General features: G+C 39.0%; 1 protein-coding gene across 5 annotated transcripts in view; it reads right to left on the bottom strand.

Moving 5' to 3' along the window:
• AFF1 (ALF transcription elongation factor 1) overlaps positions 1-26,711 on the bottom strand; it is a 177,027-nt gene that overhangs the window by 35,697 nt on the left and 114,619 nt on the right. For all 5 annotated transcript variants that reach the window (XM_081060387.1, XM_081060389.1, XM_081060391.1 and 2 more), the window contains 4 exons: positions 14,754-14,798; positions 10,538-10,624; positions 9,519-9,555; positions 6,095-6,146 (listed from right to left, as the gene is read on the bottom strand). In XM_081060387.1, the coding sequence (XP_080916513.1) occupies positions 6,095-6,146; positions 9,519-9,555; positions 10,538-10,624; positions 14,754-14,798 (221 nt within the window). The remainder of the gene's footprint in view (positions 1-6,094; positions 6,147-9,518; positions 9,556-10,537; positions 10,625-14,753; positions 14,799-26,711) is intronic.

Raw genomic sequence — 26,711 nt, 5'->3', positions numbered from 1 at the left:
GGGGAGCATTTTGAGGGGGATTAATGGCAATGTGTCTTTTACTGTAATAATTTTTTTTTAAATTTAAACATTCACTATGTCTTTTGATCACTCCTTGTAGAAAGAGAAATCTCCAAATGGTGACAGTAGTTGGCAGAACTCAAATTTATGGAGCGACTGTTTATGGGAGATTATGGACTAACAAAACAAAGCGGAAAGTGATTCAAAGGGGTAAAAGATTATTTAAACTCCATGGATGAAGTGAAAATTATCTGAGGTAAAATAATGAGATGAGATAAAAACATGAGTATAAATGAGGGGAAATTTAAAGTTAATAAATAACATTAAATCAATAAGTATAACAAAATAATAGTGCAAGAGTGATATACTGGACTAGAGACAAAATCTAGAAAAATTATTGCTGAAAATCATGTCCACTAAATATTGCTCATAGGTAATACTTTTTCTTCCACATTTATTCTGAGTACTTATTCTATGCCAAGCTCTGCTTTAGACTCTGTGGATATAACCCCAAGCAAACAAAAATCCCTGCTCTTGTGGCACTTACAAACTAGAGGAGCGAGATAAACAACTAAAATACATACTTTCTCAATGGGTAAGAAGCTTAAGAAAGGGCAAAAGTCTAAAACAGGAAGGATGGGTGTGAGTTACTCTTCCCCGTGGGGTAAGGGAAGGCCGTGTTGCTAAGGGGGTGACCTACATGGAGAGACCTGAAAGGAGGAATTGGGGGGAAGAGTAATTAAGGCACAAAAAACAGCCAAGAGGCCAATGTGGCCAAAATGGACCACGTACTTGTACATGGGGGAAGGGAGGGTAGGAGGAAAGGGGCTGAGAGGGAGCTTATGGAGGGCCTTGGAGGCCTTTGCAGGGTGTAGGTGGGAGGAGGGGAGACAGAGACAGAGAAGGAGACCACATCTTGTTGGTTTAATAGCCCAGCATCCCAGAGAGGGTGGGATGTACAAATTAGTTTAGGGCTAATAGACACTTAGCGATTTAAAATATATTTTATTCAGTCTTTCAATCCATGTTTAAATTAGTCTAGGGTCACTTATTGCAGTGAATTAACAGTTATGATTAAAAATGAGACTTAACTGGACCGTTAACTTTCCTTTAAAGTCACATTTTGCATATGCAAAGGAACTACTCCAAAGTACTCACTTCCAATAAGAATTATTCCTTGATGTCTTCAAATGCCTTCAGAGCCTGCAGCATAAATTATTACGCCCTTTTAAAGGCGGCAAACACTCCCTGCCTCCCTCTCACCATCCAGGCTCCAGATCAAATGTCACCTCCTCTGAGAGACCTTTCCTGACCTCCTTCCCAGTAGTATCAACCATCACAGAGAAAAAACTCTTCCCCCTAGCGACCTGTCAGAGCGAACCTGTCACTATCGTGTCACCTAGTTTGTATTACGAGCCACCTCATTTAGTTACAAGTCGTGGAAAACAAGAATTTTCTCTTACAGGCCACTGTTTCCCCACGTACCTAAAGCAGCCCAGGAACACAGCATGCATTCAGTTTTTATGCACTGAATGGATGAATGACAATTTTTGGAAATATCTCCAAGTCACCTGGAGCCAGGCCCAGAGAAAAATTTATATAATTGGAGTCAAAAGCAAATTCAAGAATGGTGAGAACAATTTTTCTTTTGTAAAACACGGACTCATTGACTTAGCACTTACCTATTTCTACAACACACACTTGATAAATTTATTCTTCTTGTCCATTTCATTTGACCTTTGGTCTAAGACCAAGTACAGTAGTGGATGTGACCCTAAAGGCTCGCTCCCAACGTAGTTCACAGCATGGCTGCATCATGTGAGAAAGTGTGGCTCCGAGCTGAATACTTTGAGAGGACGATCTTCCACAACCGTGGCAGTATTTTTATAATTATTCAAAATAAGCTTCATTTCACAGTCTTAACAGAATATCCCTTCAACATTACGCAAGTTTCCAGCATGAACCTGTATGCAATGTTAAGTCAAACGTTGTGCTGCAAGAGATCCTAGAATACTGTCTATTAAAGCTGGAAGTCCAAGAGTCAAACTGACTATTCCAAGAGATTATAATTCTACCATGAGCCTTTCCCAGCAAGGTGCAGATTAGGGAAAGAGGTGATTATACATTTGGGAGTTGCAGTACTTTCTGAATATTGGTTTAATGTTCCCTAGTGACTACAATTCTGAAATGAGCAGATTTTTTTAAACATTGTACAGAATGATTCTTTTTGCTTGCTTTCACTTAAGAACAGAAATTCTTCAACACTCAATCTTACAAATTCTCATTTCTCTATAGCATGGCTAAGATTAACTCAAAAAAAAAAAAAAAAGCTATGTCTGCTTTCTTCCTTTTATTTTACACCTCTACCTTTTCTCCTGAAAACAAACAAAACACTTCCTAATATATCTAGGTTACCAAAATAATCATGAACACCAATAACCTTGGATTCTCAATCACCTGATCAGATAAGCTGAGAGTGGGGGAAAAAATGTATCCTTCCCCAGCAATGCCTGGTATTGAGTACTGGGAATTATTGTTAAGAATGGGATCTCCAATTACATAATGTGATAAAGGTTTAATGTAGTTAAACCATGGTATAACTGACCAGCACAAATATCTGTTCCTTGTTTTCAGGAGACAGGGGTATGATCTCAGTGACAAATCATTTATGTGAGCTTTACACACTAGGGTGATTTCTACCACTCCTTCCTTAGTATGTATCAGCAAATAGCACTCTTAAGTTAGGGCTGTCATTAAAGGATCCAGGCAAAACATTTTCACATAATATAATCTAATATTTAAAGATAAGACAAAAAAGAAGTGTCTTAAAAAGGAGAAAAGTAATTTCCTCGGGCTAAATATGATTTAAATGAACTGGTGCAAGTAAGCCACTTCTTCAGATTTAGTTCTAGAACGTTTCAGCTGACATGTGTCCTGCTGTGATGATTTTACAATGCAATAAGCTGAAAGAATGGGGCTTTCTTAGTTCTTTGCCAAGATATTTAAAAACAAATACTATTGTAAAAGTTGAAAATTCAAGCTCCCAGCCTTTATCAACTTTACCATTTCTTCTCATCAAACTTCCTTCTGGGACAATCCCAAACCCAGCCTCTACATCCAGATATGTCCTCATTTCAAAAGAAACTACACGTAATAAAAATTTCAAATTGTATTATAACAATTTTATTGTAGGCTAATTTCTGTCTCTAAATAAGTACTGACAATTTCTGAGAAACACACAAGAAAAATAAAAGAGGACACTATCTCGTAAGGATCTGGGAATTTCAGGGTACGGAGTGGGAAGGGAGAAGAAAGTCAGCCACAATAGTATACCTATTAACTGCCTTATAGTTTCCAAAACACTAACAGATTATCCCTTTTGGAAGGCTGACAGAAGAACTGACACCAGGAAACTGCCCCTGGACGTACAAAAGGAACTACCCACGATTACATAAAGGATATAGTAACTACATTAAAAAAGGAAATACTTTACACTTTGCCCTCAGAATTCAGCAGATGTCAGCCTTGGAAAGGAAAAGGATTCCAAATCCAGGAGCCCTTAAAGCAACATCCCCTCCCTTAAACTTAGGGACAAATAGCGCGTCCATCCTAGCTAATCACTTCCCCACAAAGCGTGGCAGAAGCAATTCATTATTTGAGAACTAGAACTTCAACAACAGAAATTAAAAGCAACAGATTCAGCACGAATTTCTTTCCCATCTACATCCTTCCACCACCTGGCTAACTGCTACTCCCCACCCCCAAGTCTGGACAGACATAAGAATTAACACAGACTCTTCACAAGTTTATTCTCTACTTCAAGGCCCCCCTTTTGTCCTTTGTATGTACTCCTCTACTTTCTTAAGAATTCCCAAGTACTAGTAACTCTGAAAGAAAACGCATTATGACCTACATTGATTTTTAAAACCAAAGTACAAATGACCCCATAATTAACATTCTTTCCCTGACATTCAAAGTACACAAGACTATCTCCCTGGCACTGTGTGTGTCACTGAAGTGGTTTAGGTGCATGCCAAAGAACCCTAATGACACTAGATCAAATTAACCTGTAAGAACGAAGAGATTTACCGTACTATATCTGAAACAATGACTTCACTTCACAAATTAATTGGGACACTGCTTTCATCCAGTCTCCATAAAAGTGATTCCTTTTTCCTAGAGGTACATTTCATTTTGGCATTTATCAATATGACCAACACCACTGCCATACAACCACAACCATACAGCCCTTGTTACCTACCCAGGCTCAGTATTACTTTCTCTCCTCTACCACTCTTCCCTTCCCTCTTCACCTCCACTAGGCCCTCCTTTCATCTGTCTCCTAAATCCATTAGGATCATAACAAAATTTTTTTCTGGGTAATTTTATATGTAGCAAACTGTTTCCATACAGAAAACACTACATATGTCACAAGATATAAGTGTACCTGTTAGAAACTTTCAGGCACCTCTGATTTCAGTGGTTTCACTCACTTATCAGGAGAACTACCTCTTTATCTGAGTAGCAAAATTGTCGTAGAAAACGGTCTGTCTCTACCACCTACCTAAGCCTGAAAGCTGATGGAAATTGGTGTGGGAGGGTATAACTTTGAGCTGCTTGCTCTGAAGCTACTTCGGAGGCCCAGGTCAGACCCAGTTGCCTTTCTGTCTACCCACAGGCCTGGGGAACCAGCTGCTTCCTTCTGGTGCTGCTGCCGCCACCCGCTGGGCTCCTGGGAAAGCTCCTCCCCTCTATTCTTACTGCCAAGGGGGAGGAGAGCTCCTCAACTCCCCGGTCCTCCCTGCCCCCAAAGATATTGGCCAGGGCCTTTTATGGTCTAAAGGGCTTTACTACCGACCACTATAAAGAACACGCGGTACAAAACCTTGGGGAAGTTACAGGGCTTCCGCAGAGTATTGCAATTGGGGTCCTTGGATCTACCAGCTATCAAGTGGTTTGAAACCTCTTCCTTCTTTAAGTCTAAGTTGGTGATTCTAGACTTTCCAAATTCAGGAGCCAGTAAATTTTAAAAAAAAAGAAAAAGAGAGAGAGAGAGAGAGAGAGTATAACTGACATACAGTTAATTTTTTTCTAGTAAAAGATGATAAAAACAAGCAAAAACTCACCATTTGCCAGTACTACAAATGAAACAGATTTTTATTACACTAAAATAATCTATCCCTTAAGCTACAATTAATTTACCTTTAAAAAAAATCTCATTATATTGTTCTTTTATTCTTATTTTGCTATAGTGAAATGAAAACAAATTGCATCAGGGGAACGACGATTTAACCTGGTTCCACATTCAGTCGTGGTGAGAAGATAAAATTACCTCTTCACGTCAACTATACAGTTTTTAAAATAGTCCCCTGCAATCCCTCTTTCCAAAATACATGGAACAAATATTATCCCTAGAAAAGAGGAGAAAGCTGGAGCTTGAACGTGAAATCCTAAGACGAGCAAACTCATGTTAGTAAGTGATTAGATACAGAAGGAGAGAAAGGCTGCCTCACTTAGTCCTTGAAGCACTTCTGGATGTGTGAAAAGAAAGCAGTATTAGTTCAATACCACCAAGAAATGGCAAATTGGGTCAAAATGCTGATTTTAAAATCTTTATTATGTAGTTTAAACTGTTCCAAAAACCCAAAATATATCTAGACTTACTTGGCCTTAATAAAGAACAGCTGGGCAACACGCCTCATTTTTTTATTAGTTAAAACTAGGCCAAAAAAGTGGCAGAAAATCTTAAATTATGCACATCCCCCAAAATTTGTTTCCAAAAGCTATAGCTATTTAAGACTGAAACTTACAAAGCTAAAACCTTCTATTTTCCACATTTAATATGTAAATAATGGCTCAAATGCCTTTCTTTTGAGAAAACCCTTTAGCAAAGTCTATGGTACCTTCGAAACCTTCAAAAGAACTTAATCCAAATACAAATGTAGGTCACGTCTTCCCTCTACAATGCAGCAGTATTTTATGAAAATCTTACTTGAAAGCAGGGGGTAAAAATCTAAGCAATAGATTTACGTAGGAAATTACAATGTAATTGTAATTGTATTACAAACGTAATAAACAAAAACATTTTACTCACGATGTTCCCTGCTGCGAATTAGGGTGCGTTTTTGAAGATGTATCATATTGTTCTGTGGATGAGGGGGAAATAATTAGAGCAGCACAATGCATATATTCATGACACTATTAGTTACAAATTCCTTTTTGCTGTCCCCCACCCTCACCTTTTTAACCTCAACAGTATAGTACTTCAATTCTGTCACCCAGAGGGCTATGCATTGGACTTGGTATAATCTCACCATTATACAGTAACATTTGTGTTACTTCTAGAGAGAGAGGCCTTGCTCAGAATTAAAACACTTAACAGAACAAAAACACTTGAGCACTGCTTACAGCGGGCCCCACCACACTGCTGGCAACTTTCCTATGTGCTGGAGACTTTCCTTCCCTGGATGTCAGTTGGTAGGGGCTCAAATAAAGGCACTGTGACAGGGCTGCTCTCATCGCCCACCTGGTTTGACCTCGTATATGTCAGTAACCTGCTAGCTTCTGTCCTCGGCCAACAGTGCTCTCCCTCCCATTGGGCCCCTCCATTATTCAGCACCCTGTCCAATCATTTATTCAACAGCTATTCACAGACTGCCTTGTAGATAACAAGATGTTCAAGGCATTTGACCCTGTCCTCAATGAGCTTACAGTTGACTGAGGAACATCAAACAGGCAGGCAAATACCTACAATCCTAGGCTGTGTGAGAGGAAGTACACAAATCTGTCATACAAACTAACCCTCCCAGGAATCTAGGGAATGGTCCCTCTGTTGGTAATGACCAAAGAAGGCAAATTAGAAAAGGAACAAAATGAACTGTGTCACAAAGGATGGGTGAGATTTTGACAGAATAACCGCTGGCAGGAGGGTGAGGAAGATTTTCAAGCAGAAAAGAGTGTGAACAAAGGTAGAGACATGAGAGGAGAGAAAGTGGCATAGAATGGAAAAGGTAAGGCTGGGTACAGAGTCCCTGGTGGATGGCCTGGGAAGACGGCAAAAGTCAGACTTTAGAGGGCTCTGAATGCCAGGATGGGAAGTCATAACTTTATTTGTTGGGCAATGAGACACCACCAATGGTCTAAACAGGGACTTGATAGAGCGACTCCTCAGAAAGATTGTTCAGCAGGTGCAGCCTGGTATAACCCAAAAGGGAGCAGGAAACGTTGTTAAGTGTGGAGCAACAAACCAGCTGGGAGGCTGCAGGTTTTGTATGGGTCTGAGGCAATTGAGACCTGAAACAGAACTTGAAGTGGAATGGAAATAGGGGTGCCTTTCAGGCCAGAGTGATTTGATATTTCCCATCCATGTCATGTAGAGATCCTTGAGTATTTGCAATTCATCACTTTATCCTCATGGTGGCAGCAGCTCTTATGTATGTTTAAGATTTCATATTTTTATATATTGCTTCCCTTTCTGGCTAGAAAGCTAGGGCCAGGACTACAAATTAGAGGGGTTAAAATCACTCTTCTGACCACTCACGGGGACTCCCCTACCGACACGGTGACTGGGCCCTAAGCGCCACAGGGAGGTTACCCTCAGGCGGCCATGTTTTCGCACATGTGGACATGAACACTAGGACATGCAAGCAAAATCACTATCCTTCATTCTCTAGACTTTCTACAGGCTTCAATACTGTAAGATCGCTCTTCAAGAAATCAGAATTCTCTTGCTGGGCATATTTTGAGAAATACATGTCAAGCTCTACTTTTCAGAAAGCTATAGCCGCATAAACTCCACTCCCTCTTCATCCAACATACAACTAAAGCACTTTAGGGTCGAAGGCCACATTCTCACAAAGATAAACAAACAAGGGTCCTGAGAACACCGACAGACAAACTGGCAGCAGCACGTAAGACCCCAGGATAAACATCTGGTGAGCCAAGACAGCAGGAGACCTGCGGGCACCTGACGACTTCTCCCCAGATCGACGGGGAATGGGCCCACACTACTGCACGGGCCGAGAGGACCGCCCATGCCGGGACAAGAAAGCACTGACCTGTCAGCCCATCTTCAAGTACCCTTTGCTACATGGGGAAATCAGTTTAAAGGACTAAAGGGTCTTCCTAAACCAGGAGTTAGCCATCATGCAAGCTGTGAGTAACCCAGGGGAAGGCATATATTCTGCGTGGCTGGCCGCTCCAGCAAGTGGAGGCAAAGGAGCCCCAGCAATCCTGGACACAGCCAGGCTGGCGGTCAACCTGCAGGCGCGCTAGCTACTCCACCTGGTATCTAGCTTAGGACAGGCTGTCAAAATGCCGAGAAAAAATATTTCCCAATCTCTCCAAGCAACCGTCCATTTCTGTTACTTTTACTTTGTTACTTACACAACACGGTGGCAACATAGTCAGGCTTATTTCTCAGCATTTGGGGGAAATTTAGATATGAGTTCTTTGCAAACTTTTATTCAGTATCTCTAGAGCAGGGGGTGGCTCTACCTTTTCTATAAAAGTCACATAGTAAATATTTTAGACTTTGCAAGCTGTACCTTGTAACATAATAATAACCAAATGGGCAAGGCTGTACCTAATAAAAACTTCACAAAACTAGCTGAACAGATTGGGCTCTCAGGCTCTAGTTTGCCCACCTCTGCTCTAGAGGAAGGATGTTCTGTTTCTTGCTTTTCTCATCTTTTTTATACTCTCCTCACATCCTTACAATTTAAATAACAGAATAATCTAAGGAAAAATGTAAATGAGGGGAAAGAATGAGGTGGAGAGATTTGAACGAAGAGTCACCTCCATGGAATATCTATGAGCTCCCTCTCCTGACACATAACACACACCCTATTTTGGTCTCCCCATCCTCTGACGACTAATACTTCGTAACTTGAGTACTTACCATATAGTATCGATGAACTAAATATCTGCAAATACCCTAGCCATTTTTGTCAAGCTTGAAATGCCTTGCATGTAGTTGAGACACAAAAAATGTACTGACCTAAAGGGTTACTGATAAAGAGAAAAGCCAGATCTAGTTAGCTTTCTTCTGTTTCCCCCTGAATTTTCAACTATTTACAATCCATAAAAGGGGTCCAAAAAAAGAATTACAAGGCAAATACATATAGAGGGGCTAAGGAAGTTGTATGTTGCATTCTCTATAAAAATTTCTTACTTTTGTGTAAAAAAATACAAGAACCGCACGAAATATCCTAACCTATTCTTATATACAATTCCTGGGTTACAATGCTTTGAGAGTCGCTTTCAAGATCCTGATCATGTGTCAGGCTATACCAAATTACATTTGTTAAGTACTTTAGTAAGACAGCTTCATGAACTCTTTGCAACCATCTGAAATTCCACCTAAAGAACAGCTTTATATCTGCCCTCCCTTCCTATTGTTTCAACATAGGAAGCCCTCATCTCCACTGGGGCATTTGTCGTTCATGTTTTTTATATTAAAACAGTAAAAACCACGCTTTGTTCTCCAATGCAATAATCTGTTCCATATATTTACTTACTTTGGTTTTGGGTTGCAGAACTGATGTGCTGAGAATCCTAGAAAAAACAATTAAAATCTCTAGTTATTAAGCTTTATAAATCTAAGACTACATCATGGCTAAATCTGTTAAACACAAATAAATCTAATTTTTACATAAAATAGGATTCATTGCTTCCATTCTTTCCTAGAGTTTATTTTCCTTTGGCAATGAGCAACCATTTTCTTTTAACAAAGTATAATGTTTTGCCTTAAAACCAGTAATAATGAATCATCTTAAAAAAAAAAAAAAAACTACTTTAGAAAAGTAGCTAATGTAAAGTATCTAATGTGGCAAATTCTGGTTTGGGTAGACATAACCTATTATGAAAACAGTATCATGGAAAGGAATAGCTGTAATATGTTAATGATGTGCATGCACTCCAGGCTGGATAGAACACAGATCTGACCGTGCTATTTCTACATTTTGAAGGCTGTCCCAAAGCACACCGCTCCTCAAAAAAAAAGGGGGGGGAGGGGGGAAAATGGCAGTGTTTTTATTTTTAATACATTGTTCACAAATACAGAAATGTGCATGTCAGCAATTAATTCACTTGTTATTAAAACCAGCACAAATGTAGCTGATTACACATTAAACTCTAAGAAAATCCAAGAGGTGTAAGAAGTATAAGATGTAGGTATATCTAGATATATACCTAAATTCTAAATTAGGAATCAAACAACCTTCCTCACTTAATGTCCTTGTACCTCCATTTTCCCATCTATAAGTAAGGACTCTCAAATGAGAGTATTGGCAAGTCCTCGGTGCTTTCATAAGCTACAAAACCCTAAGTGAATGGAAGATGCTCTTACTGACATAATTTGGAGAACAAAGTGTTTGAAAGCCTTGTGAAGCACTTTAGAAGCTCAGTTAGCTGCAATTTTAATCTAGCCATCGACGATTTCAACAAGTAGTATTTGATTAATCAGGTTTACAGCAATACCTCAGACCTCTCACTGTGGACGCAGTGCCTGCTATACTTTATACTTCTAAGAAATTACCTTGGTGGGAAAAGGAAATTTGGAGGGCTCAGCTGTACTAGGCGTATGTATTGCTGTCAAAGGAGGAGGCCATGAATGGGTCATTTCCTGAAAAGAGATTTGGAAAGGGGAGAAAAGGTAAATTATAAATAGAACATTTATTGTTACTTAACTTTTTAAACAATGTGGAGCAGATTGATGGTAAATGAAAAGTGAAACCTTAAAAGTTATTTCATTTACTTTTTTAAAAACTCCCACTTAATGGGCTATGTCCAAAAGCTGAAGATCTCCAACTTAAAAAACTGAAAAAAACTCAGTTTGAAGAAGAAAAACAAGAGCTAGGACAGGAATGGTCTTAACACTCTGAATATTATAAAGCGTCTAAACAAATGGTCATAGGTATTTACTAGAGCTTATGTAACTGTGAAAACTGAGTCTCTACTCAATGCTTTCTTTCTCCCTCAGCTTCTTTATTGCGTTTCCTGGAATTATTTAAGTTCAAAGGAAGAAGAACTTTCCTGTTTGACTTAAGCAAACAAGTAATTCAGGTCACTTGTTCCTCTTGGGAGAGTTTTAATGGATTTGACCCTTCCCTGATACACACTATTAGCATGTAAGAACTTTTTGGAGGACAAGGCCTTAAAAAACTACCTTCCCTTTCCATTATCAGACGTTTCATTTCTATTCACTCTTCATGGAGACAAGGTTTCTAAATATTACAAGCTCATATATTTATCTTGACATGAATTCTTTTTTTTCTAAGCGTATTCATGAATTATTTTGCTTTGCTAAAAAGTATCAGTGGAAAACAGAACGTCAGATTGAAGGTGTCTAATTAAGCACATGCACAAGCACAACTTGTTAAAGAGCTAAAATGGAGATCATTAACTCCTACTTTTCCATTTCACAGATGAGAAAACTGAGTTCCAAAATGACTGGACTGGGTGCCCCAGGAAGCCAGCGGCTGAGAGCACAGAGCATGGGCCACTTGCCTTCCCAGTCTAAGAGAAAGAAATCCATTCTGTGCGTAAGACTTGCATGGTGAATTGAATGAAAGATCAACAGGCAACTCGCTACCAGCAAGCTGACAACCCGAGACCATGCTGTACTGCCTCACCTGTGTAACACTGTGTATTATGACACTTCATTCTTTTCAAAGTGCTGACCAAAATCTCTATTACCACAGAAATGCCGTGTGATCCTTGCAACAACTGGAGATGGAGCTCTGGCAAGTATTTCTACTCCCAACCTCGGTTCGCACCTTCCCTAGCCTGTCCCCACCTTCCCTAGCCTGTCCCCACAGCCACTCTCTGGGCTGCTACAGCTCCAAGATCGACAAAAAAGACTTGGCACAGTGACAAGCAAAATAACTGATGCCGGCTTTCTTGAGAAATTTTTGTTAAAGGTCAAAGCATCCCCATGTCTAGCCATGTGCTTGGTTCAGATGAAATTCTGGACTAAAATGTAAAGAGTTAATTAAGCGCTTTGGAGCCAGAAACCCAGACTTGCATCCTGACTCTGACCCTCACCAGCCTAGCTGTCTGAGCTCTCAGAGCCTCAGTTCTCAGTAACAGGCAGACGAAGACCACTTATTTTCCCAAGTGTTTAGGGGTAATTTACGTCAAGTGCTTGAATACATGGTGCACAGAAAGTACTTAAAAATTAAAAGCATTATCATTTTTAATTAAAAATCTAGTGTTTAAGAACTTCGATACTGCACCCGAGAGCTCCCTGCTGTTTTATTTATTGCACTATACTTGAAGGTATGGGACCATTATAATGCTACGATGTAAAAACATAATTAATTACGTAACCGAGAAGGTGTTTGAAAACACCATCCTTATGTTTTCCAAGAAGGTATCCAGGAGGTATCCAGGCTATGCCACTGTAAGTAGAAAACCTGAGCTGTTTCCATTCTCCCACTGAGGGCACTGCCCTACCTGGACCCTCGTGCGTGACAAATTCCGGGTGTCTAGCAATGTCTGTCTGTTATCTTCTTACTCCATCAGCTTGGAGGACTAACAGGCTACCACTTCCCCTTCATTAAAATACTTCCACCCCTAATATTTCCCCTAGAGAAACAAATGATATCTTTCATGATTGATTTTCTCTGTTAGAGAACTATTTACCGCCTTTATTGCCCATCAGAAAGAGTTGTGTTAGGATTCCTGGCAATCTTCATAAATTGCTGGTACAAAGTAAGAGCAGGAACCACAAGGAAAAAGAAACTAACTGGCTCGACATCCAAGAATGAGAACAGGAATGGACTCTAGAGATCATTTACTAGCCCATGGACTTCATTTTAGCAATGGGGAAACTGAAGCCAAAGGAGAACACGCGTCTTAACTGAGGCCAGAGAGAAGAGAAGGGGACAGAGACTAAGTCTCCGCTATGCCCAGGCCTCTGCCCTCTGCAGTCCAGGACATTCTTCTATTTCAGTCTCCCTGATAATGATTTCCAAGAGAAAATACCTCTTGTTTGCATTAACCATTTACTTCAGAACATTCCTAGGTAAATCAGAACTCAGTAATGTGATGTTGGATGAGAGGAGAGGGGGATTGGATGGGTTTATTAAATTAAAAATGCTTGCCTGATGCCTCAATACCATCATTCTAAGTAAAGGATTTGACAGTCATATATAAACATACATCAAAACCTAAGAGAAGCATCTGACATACGCAGAAGACATCTAATCTATATTGTTGGATTTATATTTGAAGTAACTATAGAACATATCACTTCAGAAAAAATGCTAAGGTCGTATTTTCTAACTAAGTCATTTGTTATTTTTATGACTTATCATACCAAAGAATTTCAGAAATAGCAGAGGGAGAGGATAAAACAAAACTTGATCGAGATAACTTGTTAATTATTAGTTTAGTTTATTATTAATCTTACTTGCTGTTTGACAAAAATTTCTTGTTAGCAAGACAAAGTATGTTTCCTTAGAGGGATATCTTTCTCAGAAAATCCTGACTACAAAAGTAGGGGACAGAAGATTGTAAAACAAAAATAATGGAATTATTTTCCAAACATCTGGTTAGACGTAACTTTTGTCAAAATTTCACAAGTGAGAAGAAAACCAATATACTTAATTACTGATTTCAGTGCCACCTCACTTAATACTTTACAATGAAAAACTAAAGAAAAAACTGGGCAAACATATATTTTGAGGTAAAAAAGTGAGCAGCACAGACATAAACTAACAGGTACATGTGTTTTTATTTATATATATATATATATATATATATATATATACACATATATATCTCATACTTCCAAAAAAGTGTGTGTATGTTTGTGCATATATATATATACATATATATATATATATATATATATATATATATATATATATATATATATATATATATCTCAGAAACCTTATAGTAAAAGATAAAAGAATACCATTAAAACTGACATGGAAGAAAATTAAAAACCATAGAGGAAGAATGAGAAATAAAACCCTCAATTATTATAATTACTATATTTGAGCATTATATTTAGCTTTAGATTTCCTGGAAATTAAAGCCAAAACGGGAAAACATAACCGTTTATATAAATCTTCTGATAAAAAGAAAGCATGCTGGTTCATGAAGAGAATCTCCACCCCCTACCCCCACCCCCAGAACTAAATTCTAGAAGGAATTTGTCATCCTTCTACAAGAAAACTTGAACAAATGGATAATGGATTCAACGATGTATTTGTAGAAGCAGGACAAACGGCATGGCTCACTCTCACTAAACAAGAGCAAAAAATAACCCTTTCACATCAGTCTAAAGATGCCCATTTACTTTTTTTACCCCTTTAAAAATTCATGGACTCAATGATGATAAGGCCATACATGTGAGCTGTCACTTACAAAACATCAAGCACTATTTAACCCCTTCTGTCCCCTTACCAAATCCATGCAGGAAGTGTCCATTTGGGGAAGTGAACAACTCTCCTGAGTCTTTATGGACAACCAGAAAAACTTGAGAGAGACAGGTCTTAAAACGCTGGTCCAAAGGCCTTGTAGTTTGCAGCCTTCATTTTAATTAATAAAATCTGTCAGTGAGTTCAATTATGTTCTTGGACTCCCTTCGTTACTGTTCTGGTTTATCTCGCTTTTGGAGGTGTTTGGGGAGCACTGCTTAAAGGGGTTTGGAATGGCAACTGTTCATTAAAGTCAAAGTAAATGGAGCGTCTGCTTACTTAAATATTTCTTCAAGTGAGAAACAGTAACAATGAACTCACCTTCAGAATCTCTTCAACACAATGCACTTCATTGGAGTAGGTCTGCTGAAAATGAAAAGAAAGAAAAACTTACACACAAACAAAAAACCCTAGAGTGATGGTGATAGTAGACGCTGGTGTTAGTACAGCAACACTCATAAGTAGACCACCTCAGGGCCTACCTTTTACTAGCTAAGTGTTAGGAACTTCACTTTCTGGATGAAATAAGACAAAGACATTCACTTGACTTCATATCGTGAGGGAAAGCAACAACAGACTAATTATGACCCAGGTCAGAAGTTTTCAAAGGAAAATGTGTACATTAAAGAAAATTAAAGCTGGCCCGGTGGCTCAGGTGGTTGGAGCACTGTGCTCCTAATGCCTAGGTCGCCAGTTCGATTCCCACATGGGCCAGTGTGCTGCGCCCTCTACAGCTAAGACTGTAAACAATGGCTCTCCCTGGAGCTGGGCTGCCGTGAGCTGCCGTGGGCTGCCGTGAGCTACCGTGGGCTGCCGTGAGCTACCGTGGGCTGCCGTGTGCTGCCATGAGCGTCCAGTGGCTAGCATAAGTGGCCGGCAGCCGGCGAGAGCTGCCATGAGCTACTGTGAGCGGCCAACTAATGACTGGCGACTGACTGCCTCAGCCAGGAGGGAGCGCAAGTCTCTTAATACCAGCATGGGTCAGGGAGCTGCGTCCTACACAACTAGACTGAGAAACAACGGCTTGAACCGGAGTGGGGGCGGAGGGCAGCGGACGAAGGAGGGGAAAAAAGAAAATTAATACATTTGTCAATCTAGGGGAAAAAGAATGTAACAAAAGTGGAGGCAGAAGGAGATAGAACCAGTGTCACAGTCTGCTGCTTCAGAGTACAGGGAGCCAAGTTACACTAACATAAAGATCGCCCAAACACTTAGTAAGCCCACAGTAAAGAGGCCAATACCCAATCAAGGATAGATTTTTTATTTTGGGTAATATTTTAACCTGCCAAAATTCATTTTAAAGTCGAATGTCTCTAGCTTCCTTCAGGTCAGCATTTTGATTACATACACACATACACACACTATTCACACATATATGTACACACACAAAATATTTCCCCCGAGAAAGGCCCTAAGGAGAGAGATTACCTAGTGTCTTAGAGGAAAGATCCACTATTTATACATCTTCCTTATCCCCAGCTAAACAAACGGCAGTTGCTGCTGCTAGCATCACCACACAGTGTCTAGGAAATGTCATTTTATAGTGCAAACGGAAGGAAAAGTTAAATCTTTAAAAAAAAAAAAAAAAAAGAAAGAAATCATTTTTCCTTAACTAGAGACATGAAACAAAACCCACGGATTTCATGGTTTTCAATGGAACAGCAGCTTCTGCTGTGTGTCAGTTCATAAGCCCAGTGCCCTGGGCAAGTGTTACACAACACCCCCTCCCGTTAAAACCACTGTTCATGAAGAGATGGGCAGTTTGGTGCAATAGCTGCCTCACAGCTACACAGCACATGGAAAGGTTTCTTTTCCTGGCTCTTGTTTCTAATTTGAGTGCAATTTAATACAGCACTGGCAGCGAATTCCTGAATTAGGGTTTTAAAATCCACTGTTTCCCTCATTCCAGGTTATTCTAAGGAAGAAGGAAAAATAAAGAACATACAACATTCACACTGTCCTAGAACTGAATCTAATGGACATGTCAAAATTCAAATGAAATTAGGCCTGCTGGGGTCCGGTTTTAGAACATGTGAATCTCTTAGAAACGGTTTTATTGAAATGTCTACAGTTTGCTATTTTTGAGGTAGGACCTGGAAGTTAGGAGGTATGACCAAAGAATCAAAGATACCCCTTATATCTACTGTCCCCACTGGAACCGACTTCAGGTATTATGCATATCAACAGCTATACCTGCTTACCCACTTTTAGTTTCCAAAGCCACAAAGGGATACCAAAAAACTGAACCAAACATTAATAACCAAATATTTTAGCAGGAATGTCAGAAACAGAAATGAATGCTGTTTTGAATACGTAATCATATTCTATGGTTTCAATTTTTCACATGCATTAGGAAAAATAACAATTAGAAGCTGAAGGTAAATCACTAGAACAGAGCATATGACTACTCACTCAGGTCAAATAGTCTCTTCATCCTATCTGCTGCTGGAATGAGGTGAGGAGGGAAATCCAATTAAAACACCTAGCAATCAGTGAAAAAGTGAAGCATGTTGGAATGAGGGCAAAAAAAAGATTTGCCCACTGCTTCCAACAGAATGAGGTCAGAAAGCTGCAACTTCAGGACACTAAAAAAGACTTTCTGATCTTCCTAATTCCTCAAGCAGTCAAGATGTTTCCTGTCACTAAAAAATTCTTTTTTTTTCCCTAAATTTTTATTACATAAAATGAACCAGGACTGAAAAAATTTTTCTATAGCTTATTGTTTATTAGTATCAGGGTAAGATAAATACTGCTACCGTGTTTTCTCAAAAATAAGACCCAGCCAGACCATCAGTTCTAATGCGTCCTTTGGAGCAAAAATTAATATAAGACCTGGTATTATATTATATTATATTATATTATATTATATTATATTATATTATATTATACCCGGTTTTATATTATATTAAAATAAGACCCGATTATACTATTTATATTATATTATATTATATTATATTATATTATATTATACCCGGTCTTATGTTAAAATAAGACCGGGTCTTATATTAATTTTTGCTCCAAAAACGCATGAGAGCTGATGGTCCGGTTAGGTCTTATTTTCAGCGAAACACAGTAAACAGTCACCATTTAACCTATTAAAAATTCAAAATGAGGTCTTAAGTTCAAGTATGAATTGGTTAAGTTACTGTGAACTTTCCATTTGAAGTCCGTTATGGGAGTATGAGTATTTCAAAGGATTGTGGGGATTCCATTCCAAATACACGAGAATCTATCATGTTTAAAGATCTCTCAGTAGCCTGTTTATCATGGCAAAGAGCTGAGAACGATCAAATGACCAAGGACGGGAATCTAGATAAGACCTTACAGCACCTCCACAAAGCAGTATGCTGTGCAGACTTAATAATGTAAATATATGTGCTTGCATGGAGAAATGCTTGAGATATGTATTTTCAAGTTTTTCTTTAGAAAGAATTTCATACTTACAGAAAAATTACAAAAATAATACAAGGAATTCCCATGAACCCTTCACTCAGATTTCCCAAATGTTAGCATTCTACATATTCTTTATAGTTTTCTCTCCCACCTCCTCCCCCATCTACACTGCACTGTTTAAAAGTAAGAGAATTAGCGTTAATGCCTCTTTACCCCTAAGTACTTCTGGGTGTACCAGGATACATTTTAAAACTGTGTTTAAAAGAGGGGCAGTTAGGAGAATGTATAGTAGGCGCCCATGCCCCATCTACCTGAGATGCATATTTCCACTCTTCCCCCAACCGAAATAATTAGACTCTGAAACTAGAGTACAGGCATTACAGGTGTGTTTGCAGAGAAAGATCTGGAAGGACAGGCTGCCTTGTTTAATAAAGTACAACTTGGCACCTTCAAGTCTGCCACTGGACTTTCCAAAAAGGGAGGGGTAGTTCAACAAACCATTATGGCCTAATCCGTTCCTTAAAATCCACTTTCCCCCCACAGGCCCTCCCTTGAACACTGTGGAGAAAGGGTAAACAATCCGTTTCTCTAAAGCACAGCTGAGTTAAGGCTGAAGCTCTTCAGGTAAGACTAGCTCAAAGAACAAGAGATGATAAAAAAGCAACAGCCAAACTCTGTGCTACTTGCATGGCTCGAGACGCTCCGGTTTGCAGGTCCTTCCCTGTCTAGCTCTCCTTCAATGGCGCAGACACTGACTTCAGCACTTATAACCACAAACCTCACGGTTGTCTCCCACTCTCAACATCTAGGTTCCTAGAGGAGAAAGTGCTCCCCTTCTGCCTCCTGTGGCTCCCTCACAGGTCCTGGTCCTGTATGTATTACGTTGGTGCAAAAGTAATGGCACTTTTTGCAATTATTTTTAACTTTTTAAACCGCAATTATTTTTGCACCAACCTAACAGACAGACCTCCCAGCAGAGACCACACTTCCCCACTGGGGTATGGCCTTCACTCGATTCCATTTTTTAAGATGATAGCAACCACTTATTGAATACATATTGTACTTGGTATTGCATTAAACTTCTTAAATACTATTATTTCCTCCATTTGATACCATCTATTGCAAGATGCACCATCATTAGCTTGGTGGGGGCGGGGGTGGTGTGGCAACGGCACTAAATGCACTCATAGACTGTAGATATATCCCTTACTACAGAAACTTAACAATGACATGAAAATCTCTGAAGAAATTCTGTATAACACTGTATTTAATTCTCACATCAACCTTTATGGTAGGTATTACCCCAATTTTTAAAATGAGACTGAGACTGGATTCTAGAGAAATTCAGTTACATGTCCAAGGTCACACAATGCTCTGAAATGACTAAATCTGGCTTCATGATACTGTCATACTACCTTTCCACAAAAAAAAAAAAAAAAAAAAAAAAAACCCTCAACCTTCAGGCAAGAGACAGCATATGAAGGAAGGAATATGATCCCAGGTGTTTGATGCATGACTTAAGAGCAAGTTTTCCCTTCTGATTGTACAAGAAGCACTTTTGTATTCAGATGTAATGGCCTCTTACTACTGTGGTGCTTCAGACCAGAAAAGGCAGAGAAGCTGGCCTTGGTCTGCTTTCTCACTCCTCTTGGAATGACATTGTGTAATCACAAGGAAATGCACTGATACCAAAATAAAACATGTTAGTAAATGTCTTCTAAGCATGACACACAGTTTGTTTTAATAAGCTAAAAAAGAGCTGGATGGAAAAAAATATACCTCACCACTGAGACCAGGAGGGTCTCGCAATATTGTGTTTTAAGTCTCTCAAGTTTCACCAGAGCAGCACTTCTGTAACAATGTGATTCTCAAAAAGGCTTAGTTATCACTCACCAGGAACTGCAGGGAGCACGAAGGCGGCATGCTGAGGAAGGAAGCCAAAAATCTTGGATTCTAGTTCTTGTTCTGCTCAGGACTGGTTTTGCAATCCTGGATAAGATTCAACTTGTTTGGGACTATTTCCTCATGGTGATAAAGGGATAATATTACCAATCCAGACCGCTTCACAGGGTCGGTATGAAGGTCAGATGTGAAACTTTAACATTCCCTGATTCCCTCACTCCTGAAACTGCATATGCTCCCACAGCTGTCTGTACTTTTCCTGTCAAAGCCCGCATGTTTGATCATCTCTGTTGCTTCTAGATTACAAGTTCTGTGAAAGCGGGGGCCCGTTCTACCTCGCTGAATCACCAGTCACACTTTGCTTGCAGGTATGTGTTCAGTCTCACAACTCAGAATATGAAAATAAGTTTCCAATTCCAATTTTTAGAACTTCAGAGACTTAGTAAACACTGAAGCTTGTCTGAATTATAAGTCAACATATTAATTAACAAACTACACGGAAATAAACATACTAGGGACAAAAAAGGAAATCATTTTGCATTGTTTTCTCCTTCCTCTTAGAAACTTTGTCCATGTGTCAGATTGGCAAAACAAAGGGCTGACAGTAATCCCGTGACTGTGAGATAGGTGAGGGGAAACAGGCACGCGAGTGCTGTGCGTGTCGTGTGGGCACAGTAGTACAACTACTGAAGGCAGTGATTTGGCTACAGCCACCAAATGCCAATTTGCCACTCTGACCCAGCAACCTGACTTCAGTACCAACTCCTACGTGTACAAAAAGACATATGTGTTATTCAGCCTAGTATGCAAATAGGAAGGTCCTGGAAACTAAGTAAATGCCCACCTGTAGGTAACAGGCTAAGAGGAGTGTGGTATATGGTGTTTACACAGAAACACTATGCAGCTATGACAAACAATGAGGAAGCTCTTCCTATACTGGTTTGGGACCGTCTCTAAGACATATTAGTAAGCAGAAGTTAAAAAAAAAAAAAAAGGAAAAAGAAAAGAGGGCCGGCCCGGTGGCTCAGGCAGTTGGAGCTCCGTACTCCTAACTCCGGAGGCAGCCTGTTCGATTCCACAAGGGCTCTCAACCACAAGGTTGCTGGTTCAACTCCTCGAGTTCCCCAAAGGATGGGCCCCCTGCAACTAAGATTGAACACGGCACCTTGAGCTGAGCTGCCGCTGAGCTCCCGGATGGCTCAGTTGGTTGGAGCGCGTCCTCTCAACCACAAGGTTGCCGGTTCGACTCCCACAAGGGATGGTGGGCTGTGGCCCCTGCAACTAGCAACGGCAACTGGACCTGGAGCTGAGCTGCGCCCTCCACAACTAAGATTGAAAGGACAACAACTTGACTTGGAAAAAAGGCCTGGAAGTACACTGTTCCCCAGTAAAGTCCTGTTCCCCTTCCCCAATAAAATCTTAAAAAAAAAAAAAAAAAAAAAAAAAAAGATGTCGTATATGCCAGGACTTGTATAAATGAAAAGATGATGGTGAGAAAAGAACATATATGTATAGTTACTTAATATGCACAAAACCACTGGGAATAACACACAAAAAACCCATATCAATTACTTCTAGAAAGGAGAACCAGGTGGCTGGGGAATGGAGTCGGGGGGAGATTTTCACTATGTATCTTTTTTACCTTTTAAATTCTGAATCATGAAATACATTATCTATTCATCAATAGAAGCAAAAATTAGACATAAAAATGGGGATAAAAACTTTTTCAAAATATACCTAAATGTCTTCTGCCACATTTGCTTCTATTTTTCATTAGCCTTCCTCTAATGTAACTTCCTTCTCCCCAACACACACTCGTATAAATGTGCCTCCAGGTTCCCCCTCAGCGCTCCAGGCCTGTCCCACCTAACACCTAGCACACCGAACTGTTCACAGATTTACTTACAGTCAACCTGCCCTAATGGACTCGGAGGTGCTCCTGGGGAAACCCAGGGCCTGCCGTCAAGGCCTGACCCAGTGTTTGCTGGCTAGTTCACTCTTGCTTCTCAAACTAGACTACACAGTCCTTAAAAGAAGGTTATTTGGGAGGAGGGGGAATTCTCTTTTGATCAATCACATTTATATACTGAGCAGACACATCTGAAACACACAAAGCCTCATAGGATTGTTTTGAGAAAGAAAGAAAAGACAATACACGTTAAGGCTAACGCCATACAAATAAATTCAAGCATTTATCATTAAGACGTCATAATCAGTATTTCCAAGAGACAGATTAGAGGAGGAAACCAGAAGGCCTGCCTCAACAAGGTTTTGACATTTAACTTTATTCTGTGAACGCACAGTAAATTACCTAAACTAGGCCTATTCCAAGAACACACTCATCCTGCCTGGGTGTGCCTACTTCAGCTGGAAAAAAAATACAAAGGTGCTAGCAGTGTTACTTCAGAAGTATCGTGCCCTTTGGGGCATGATACTGTCCACACCCAGAATTTCAGGATAAGAAGTTTTAAAATCCCTAGACAGATTCATGGGCGAACTCATACTGCACTTTTTTTTTTTTTTAAATGAAAAGTTGTTGATATGGAAGGAGGGATAATGGGTTAGAAGACAGAAAATAAGGTACTCTTAACAGTTTTCTTAAAGAATAGTAAATAATAAATAGTATTATATAAATTACAAACCAACTTTGTTAAATTATCCTTTCAAAAAATTAAATGCTAATTTTTTTTAATTAAATGCTAATTTTAAAAAAATAAAAAAATAATTAAATGCCCTCCAGCTCTTCCCAAATATTTTCAAATAATGGAAAGGTTTTGGGTAGCTTTTCAAAGGTGATGAATTCCCAATCTGTAGCAAAGAATTAGTCACACAGTTCCTGGAAGCCTCTTTTTAACACCAAGCTGTCTGCCAGATGTAGAGGCTAACACAATTAGTGTTATGCGGACTGGATAAATCCCCATAGTCCTCCAAATAAAATTTTCAAGGAGAGGAGGAAAGAGATTGATAATAAACAAAATGAATTTAAAAATTATCTTTTAAGATGATAAGCAATCTATAGGTCACCTACAGTTAATACCCAACAAAAACTTACCGCAGACCAAGCAATTCTACTCATACAGAAGCATCTAGAAATGAGCAGCCAGTGTGGAAGCAGAGGTGTCACAAACGCTGGCTGCCCTTTTCTGGAAGTCTTCCTTCACCTGGCTGCCCAGGCTCCCTCAATTCTGAATGGCAGCCCGTGGTGTTCTGTCTCCTCCATACTGGCTTGTTACAGGTGGGGGCTGAGGTGATTCACCCCAGGGGGCCTTAGCATACTTCTGGACTGATACAGATACGCAAGTAATATTTGTGAAACGAGTAACTTTGATTTTTTCATCTCCAACAAAATTCAGAAACATGAGCTTGTCAAAAAGTAATTATGGAGTAAGTGAATTCTGTATTTTTTTCTATATTTTGGAAGCAATGTTTGCTCACATTTGTAAAACTCCAGACTTCACTGAACAATGACTTTAAGATAAAGACATCTTCAATTCGGGGGGGAAAAAAAGTGCTACTTATTATAACTAAATTCTCCACCGCCAACCCAATCAGAAGTTTTTGACCCAAGGAGTAGTTGCCCAAGTGCAATCTGGGGCCATGAATTTCTCAGAGAGTGAAGTTTCAGATGTGACAGTAAAATAAGAACACAACTGGTGGAAGAGAGGGTACATGAGGCATGGTTGGGTGGTAAAGGAAGGGTATATGTCTCCCTGAGACAGGAGATCAGGAAATGCTCTCGGATAAACACAGAAAGAAAACGGAAACTTGGAAGATGTGTTAGCATTCCAATTCACTTATTAAATGAGAGCTAATTATCCCTAATATTTTTAAAGTTCACCTTTAGGTAAACTACTCTTTTACAGGCAAACTATATATCACTTCCTTGTCTGTTTTCCACCAACTAGAGCAAACACAGTCTTAAAAAAAACAAACTGCAAACGTCATTGCTGAAACTTACAAAACTGTACAGAAATAAGCATTTTGAACTTTAAAGATTAATATAAATAGAGTCTGTTCCTTTCCAGTCATTTTGATTATGCCGTGTTTCCCCGAAAATAAGACCTAGCCGGACCATCAGCTCTAATGTGTCTTTTGGAGCAAAAATTAATATAAGACCTGGTATCGTATCGTATCGTATCATATCATATCATACCCGGTATTACATTAAAACAAGACCGAGTCTTATATTAACTTTTGCTCCAAAAGACGCATTAGAGCTGATGGTCCAGCTAGGTTTTACTTTTGGGGAAACACAGTATCAGTGATTTGCTTTAATTAGTGTCACAGATTATTTTTCTAATGTATATACTTATAATAGTTCATAATTTGTATTAACTAAACTAATTAAAATATTCTGGAAATTCTGTTTCGATCTCTTATTAAAAGAAGGCATCTTTTAATTATGAAATCTAGAATCCAGTTCTTAAGATCTGGTTTAAATAAATAAAAATAGGAACAATAAGTAGCTATTATCCACCTATATAATTGCAAACAGTTGATATAAATACACAAATAAATATGAGGGGAGTAATAAAAGGGCTGGTTTCATTTATTTTATTACTATTATATTTCCTGAGATCACATGTGCAAATTTTAATATGTCTGTAAAGCTGTAGAGTCACATGAATCAGTTCCTATTTTTAAAACTACTACTACTGAGAGCCGGTGCATACACACATAAATGTTTTCAGTTTTTATTATTTATTGATAATATATCAACTAGCCTCTTGGTGTCAAAAAGGGGTGGAGTATACCTGAGTGGTTTAAACTGACAAACACAAAATACCTGGATGAAAAATGTAAAATGCTTACCATTGTTTGACAGTAAATATGCCTCATTTCAGTTATTCAGCTTTTTGACTTTTGACTGTGACCCATTACCACTCACTATGTAATAAGGACTAAGAAATCCTCAGTGCTCTGAGGCTCTAAAATGCTGTGCCTTTGATGAAAGATCACATAAGACCCCATGAAGCCCACTGTGGGCATAGAAACCATGAATTCAGATTTAGTAAGACTGGCTAACAAGCACTGTTTAAAAAAACAAAAAAGGCACCACAAAAAAACAAGTCTAGACATCGGTTTTATTCCAGTGATGATAAACTGACAAGTTCTTTCAAATGGCCCAAACTACATAATTTATCTCCACTTTTATAACCAATTTCTTACTAAAACAACCTCTAGAGTTTTTTTAAAGAGGGATTTAATTTTGATTTTTGAGTGGCTACATTAATTTGCAAAGTACAAGTGCCCTTTTAATTAAAATACATCACCTCAGGGAGGGTGTTAAACTGCAGTGTGATGGGGTTTTGTCACCATGCTTACTTAGTCCCCCCATCCAGCCCTTCCATCCCGCCCCCCCACACACAATCTCACGCCCACAAATACAGTGTTCTCTTGAAAATCACATTAACTGATAGTTCTGAGTCTAAGACAACACAATTACTTTGTCAACCGCGACCAGATTAATAGACACATAACCTGTATTCCTGCCCCTTCTTTGAGTGCATGTGTCTACCAAATTTAAACGGCAAACAACATTCAGGAACCATGTCTAATTCTATGTTTCAGAGTGTGCTTGGACTTTTTTTTTTTTTTTTTTTCCCCATAGCTGGGCATAAACCAAGACCACAGAGACACCAGAAGAAAACTTTCCATCAGTTTCTGGATGAGGTTGAAAGAAACTGAAATCATATGAATAAGATAAATCATTTAATCCATGCTTTGTCTGAAAAAACATAAAGATTTTTATCCTGGGTTTATTCCAGCAGTAATCTCAACAGTACCCTCTGGGCTAGGTGCTGGTTGTCTGTCTCCTGGCATCGATGGTTTTTAAAAACAAAAACCATAACCCAGACGGGGGGGAAAAATAAAGAAAATTACTGAAGCAGTAGGCCAGAGGCATGTATACTCTGAGGAAACAATCTGAGCTTCAAACTACCCTGGGGATTACTGATACTATAAAAAACACAGAAGAGAGAAGGCAAATAAAGATGGCCTTGCCCTTTACATCTTAATTCTAAACAAATAAATTTTGTTTTTTTTGTTTGTTTGGGTTTTCTTTTTTTGCTTTAATGTTGGGTAACAAACAGCCAGGTAACTTGTTAGGATTTAGAAAAGGACCAAAGGTGGGAAAGTACAACACATTTAATATTATAATGTTATAAATGGTTTTAAATCATTTATTATCATCAAAGAGCATCTAAATGTAATTGACTATTTTTTTCTATAATCTATTGAAAATCAGATTCAGTCATTCTTTTTAGGGAAAAAAAAGCTTATTAATTCCACTGAATCTCTGATAGGCTTAATAATCTTTTCCTTTTCCTATAGGTATCTTTGTAAGTTTAGCCTCCAAGTACAGACAAATTACATCACACTTCCAGCAAAACTCATCTGATAAACTGATTTGTTGAACTTGAGAGAAGTGAAAATACGTTTAACAAAGTTTTGAACAAATATTTAGTCACTCAACAAGCACCGCTACTTGAGGGTAGGGTAAACATATATAAAAAATCATTCTTAAATTTATTTTAAATAGGTATTTAGTATGTGCCCAAAAGAAAACTGGTTTTGCTTGTAAAATAAATGTACTGTAATACCTACTGAATTTAAAGCATGCAAGCGATCATAGCATAGATGAGAACAATTCTAATGGTTACAGGAGGGAATAGGTAATTGCCCCTTTTGAAGACATGAAGCAGTCAGTGACTGCTCCATCCATCTCAACACATTTCTCTCAGTCTCCAGACCCTCTCTTCTCATCCCCTCACACTGACACACATATGCAATGAAGAAGTTTTAAAAGGACTCTTTTGACTTTAATCCAGATCCTAGCCCAAGACTCCAATTTTTTGAGTGTTTTAAGGCACAGTGTCACTCAACCACATTTGTCGTAACTCCCAATATTCTCGCATTGACTGTCATTCCTGTTTTCTCTTCAGTTCTAAACTTTTCTAGTATACAGACTCTAGGTGCCAGAGA

This window comes from Rhinolophus hipposideros (assembly GCF_964194185.1).
Source record: "Rhinolophus hipposideros genome assembly, chromosome: 1".
NCBI lineage: Eukaryota > Metazoa > Chordata > Mammalia > Chiroptera > Rhinolophidae > Rhinolophus > Rhinolophus hipposideros.
This window is presented reverse-complemented; position numbering and strand designations above follow the sequence as displayed.